General features: G+C 38.0%; 1 protein-coding gene across 1 annotated transcript; it reads right to left on the reverse strand.

Annotated features, from left to right (window-relative positions):
• Window positions 1-273: 273 nt before the first annotated feature.
• Window positions 274-698, reverse strand: MELLADRAFT_114599 (uncharacterized protein; the record flags this gene model as incomplete). Its single annotated transcript, XM_007419577.1, has 2 exons — window positions 274-393; window positions 489-698. The coding sequence occupies 2 exons, from the start codon at window positions 696-698 to the stop codon at window positions 274-276; spliced, it is 330 nt and encodes a 109-aa protein (XP_007419639.1).
• Between the last annotated feature and the right edge of the window lie 3,803 nt (window positions 699-4,501).

The raw sequence follows: 4,501 nt of genomic DNA on the forward strand, positions 1-4,501 counted from the left end.
CAGAAATCCCTTTTCTTCTTCATGTTTTTGACTGGTATCGACAAAAAATCAAAAAAAAATCAGTTATTCCAAGAAAAACACAATCATTCAAAAAAGAAAATCACTCAACTCTAATTCAGCATTCTTTTTCCTAGCTTTAGAAATCCTTTCTATAAGGATATCACGTTGGTTTTGTAAATCAGTTAAAGATTTTTCTAATGGATTTGAAACTAATGGACTTTGTTCAGTTTCAAATAAAATAAAATTGATCAATCCGCTTAAGATTTGTCTATATCAATCTGTAGTTGGATTAAGTAAATCACGGTCTGAAAAATCATAGATTGCTGCACATCTCATTAATTGCACTATTGCATCTTTAAAAACACCTGTAAACAATCGATATTTATAAATTGTCTTTGAACCCAAAAAGACCAAAACCAGAATCAATTAGAAAGAATCAACTTGAATTGAAAAGGGTTATCAGAAAGAAAGCCTTCAAAATTTCTTACAGGATGATGAACAGTAAGTAAAGGTTCTTCAATTGCATCATAAAGATATGCTCTATTAATATCACATAAACCTGATAAGACCCATTTGAATATGGAATGAACTTTGATTGGGTTGGGTGTATTCAATTCATCTATGGTTAAGTCAATTGGGCAACCAAAATCTTTGAAAGTTGTGATTATGTCATCTGGACTTAGAGTTGGAAATGACATTTTTGGAGTTGAAGCATGTGGTTTCTTGAGATGTGTTGGTTTTGGATTATGTTCTTGGTTTTTGATCAATCTCGATTGTGGAAACGCGGGAATTCTATGTGTACACTCCAAGACCTTGAGTCACATGGTGCATACTCAGACCTGAGTGACTATGTCTTGGGATTCCTCGCAGTGAATTAAGCAATCCTTTTACAACACTGAAAATGATCTTATAAATTGATTACAGGTGTTTTGAAAATAAAAGTGGCAGTCTTTGTTTTTCATCTTTTTTTTCATATCCATGGTTAATCTGTTTTACCTGATTCCGTCATTCATCTTGATTTGGAGCAGATGAGTTCAAGCCTGGTGAAACCTTGGCATCAAGATCTTTGTTCAGTCTTCCGAATTTGACCTTAGTTGTAAAGTTAAAAAACACGGATATGAAAAGAAAAAAAAATGAAAACAACAAAAGTGATCTTTATTTTTGAAATTCATTAAGGAAATTGCAGAATTTTGTTTTTATCAAAGCCGATATGTATAAAAGTCAATTTGTATCAAACCGGGTATGTATCAAAGCCAATATATGTGAAAGCAGATACTCTTGAAACCCAGATTCTTTTTTGATGCATATTACTAATTAAAGTTTGATTGGATTTTGAAATTTGATAATTCCAAGATGCCTTGCGTTAAATCTACAGATCTTTTCAAAGAGGACCCCGGAAACTCAAAGCTTGATTTTCATGCGAGATTTGAAATGAGCTTTTGGGTTGTGAGTTTCCAGAACGTTGTACTCGCAGTCCGATTGGTTCTGATGGGTTTTACCGAATTAGAATGAGAAATTGTTGCAGTGGCGTTTTGGTTTTCCAAAAACTCCCCAATCCAGAATTTTTGAGATCCAAGGAATTGCTTCAACAAGAGTCAAGGCTGCTTCAGTTGACTTCGAGGTTCATTCAGCTTTAGCTCAATGGCGACAGGGGAATGGACCTTTCGGCCATGGCCATACGGTTTTGACAAATCATGGCCTTTGCTAGACTTCACAGTTGTGGAAGGCATGCAAATCCTTGCGTTAGCAAATCAAGATTCTTTGATATCTGGAGTGCTTGCTAAACTGAGGGACATTTCCCTCCACTTGGCGGATCCAGTGGCTAAGCTTTGAAGTGTGCCAAGAGGGGTTTCAACAAAGGAGGTTGTTTATCTCAAGAGAATTTTGAATTTCATTCTTTTTATCACTAATATTCTTCCCATCTTGATGCTCCGATTAGAACCATAATGTCATTTTTCTTTTTTTTAAAGTGCTTTGATTCCACATGACGCACTAGCTAACATTTTTGTGTGTAATGTAACTACCGTACAAATTCTTGATATGTCTACTTATTTGATCCGGACTAACAAGCCATCACAACAGTCTTCCATTGAAGTATCGCGCCCCAAAATTATACGCACAGCAATTAAGATAAGGATAGGAAGAAATGATGAGATAGGCCATAAGAAAAAAAAATAAAGAAAAGTTTGGCATAAGGTTATCTTTTTGTTTTTTAGTTGTCTAAGTATGTTTTCAGATGAGTAAATCTATTTGTGTCTTCTATGAATTTTGCTAGGTATACGAATACCACCGGGGTGTCTAATAATTTAATTGCTGAATTTATATCAACGTGAATCTCTTCTTCTTTGAGTTTTCTTCTAAATGTCTGTCGTTGTTTGGTGAATCTTCTGCAAAAGATTAGGAAATGATGTGACGTCTCCTTCACTTTGCATACTTCACATGTGTTGTCGTCTTCAACTCCTATGTGATGTAGGAATTGTTGTAGTGGGCTGTGTCCGCATCTTAACTGAAAGATTGCGGCTGCTTGGCCTTTTTCTAATGTATTCAAAGTGTCAGCAATGTATCTCCCTTTTGTCTTGAATATCTTTGATGGAACTGCTCCCCTTTTGAAGACTTCTTTTGTGTGTCGTAAAAGTCCTCCCAAGCTGATTGGTAAGGAGACCACGTCTGTAACATCTTCTGCCGCCTCTCTTGCCGCTTGATTGGCCTTTTTGTTGAGTTCAATTCCCTTGTGTCCTGGTGTCCAGTACAGGGTGATCTTCTTGTTTGATGGGATTGTTCGGTGAGACTGTCGTATCATCTTTTCCAGGTATTGCAGCGTTGACGGTTGTACCGGGTTATTCATTAGTTCTAATGCTGCTTGACTATTGCTAAAAATTGCCAACGAAGTGTATTGGTCGGGTTGTGTCACGATGATTGTCCTGTATTTTAGAATACTTAATATAAGTGCCATTGTTTCTGTCTTGTAATTAGAAATACCGCAAAGTGGGCCTTAGGACTGCTTCGTCACTCCATCTTCCATCGCCACCGCTGCACCTGCTCCAGTGTCCGGGATGAAAGAACCGTCTGTGAAGACAACACAGGCTCCATTAGCTTTCTCTTCCTCAACTTGTTTGGGTATTCTTTTCTTGACTATATCTTGTTTCTCTCCCGTGTTCTCCACTGTCCACAACGGTTCCTTCCAAGGAGGATCCGGGTAAGGATGTATTGTTTCTAAATTCGCATTATTGGGTAGTAACATGTCAGCTTTGCGTAATATCCTGTGTATAGGGCTTAAGAGGTTACGTGGCATGTGAGTCAATTCGTTGTCCAATATTCTTCTTGTCGGATGAGTCCTAGGAGCTGTCAGCCTCTTGTAGGCAAAGTTGTGGTTATATTGTATTGCTGAGTCTTTAAATGAAATCATGTTAGCGTCATGTGTCATAATGTCCATTGGTGAGCTTTTAAAAGCCCCTAATGCCAATCTATTAGCTGCGTTTGTAGTAATTGGAAAATCTTTATTACTTTACTCTCTGTTCTAGTGTTGAACCACACCACACTCCCAGTGGGAATCTGTGGTTTGAGGACCGCCATGATCAGCGTTTTAGTTTCTTTAGGATTTGTACCCCAATCACTGCGTCCACCACCTCCCTTCTCGACGTCGAGAAGGGTAGAATGGTGAGAGTTTGGTGCAAGAAGGGTCTTTTGAAAAAAATCGTTTCTTCCACTCATTCAAAACCTCAGCAACCCTAAGCAGCCCTAAGCAGCCTCTATTTGAAAACCTGGACAGCTCAGGCCTGCACATCAGTGTGCCGCCTGATGTTCTTCAACTGAACAATTCCCCCCTTGGACCCCATTCAATCAATATTCCTCCGATGGATGCATTCCAAACAAGATGAAGGTACTTGCGGCGTACCTGGCCTTTACTCAGGGTTTCCAATATGAAATTGTGAACTGCAAGACCTTTGAGTTCTTTTTTGTCCATCTTAAACGGTATCAAGTCAAGGAATTTGATGAAAGTTCAGTACACAGTGTTCTTTTACGTTTGTAACTCGATAGTCTACACCTGGGCAGTTTCATCCAACAGATAAAGACAGCATTTGAATAGCTAGATCACAAATCGGAATTGTCTCACTTACAAATTCCCAGTTTCAAACAACTTGAGTCCTTGAGCCTTTGGGAACAAAATGCAAATAGGTTTCAGTGGTTTCAGATATGTTACACATTGTACACAGTGCTTTGGAGAACTTAACCATGCCACAACTAATACCTAAACCACTTCTAACTTAATCAAACAGCAACCAACCAATTCCGATCACGGTCTCAAATGGAAAAGGTTACATTTGGAATATAGATGGTAACGTTCTTTCTATTCTCATCTTTTCTAAGACCAACATGATTCTCATTTTGACACGTTTTTCATTGATCTGTTTGTCATAGATATCGCTCAATTGAGAGTAGATCATCATATTTGTGGTATGTTGACTGGTACTTTACCACAACTTGCACAAAAAAACGTATT

This window comes from Melampsora larici-populina (assembly GCF_000204055.1).
Source record: "Melampsora larici-populina 98AG31 unplaced genomic scaffold MELLAscaffold_254, whole genome shotgun sequence".
Lineage (NCBI taxonomy): Eukaryota > Fungi > Basidiomycota > Pucciniomycetes > Pucciniales > Melampsoraceae > Melampsora > Melampsora laricis-populina.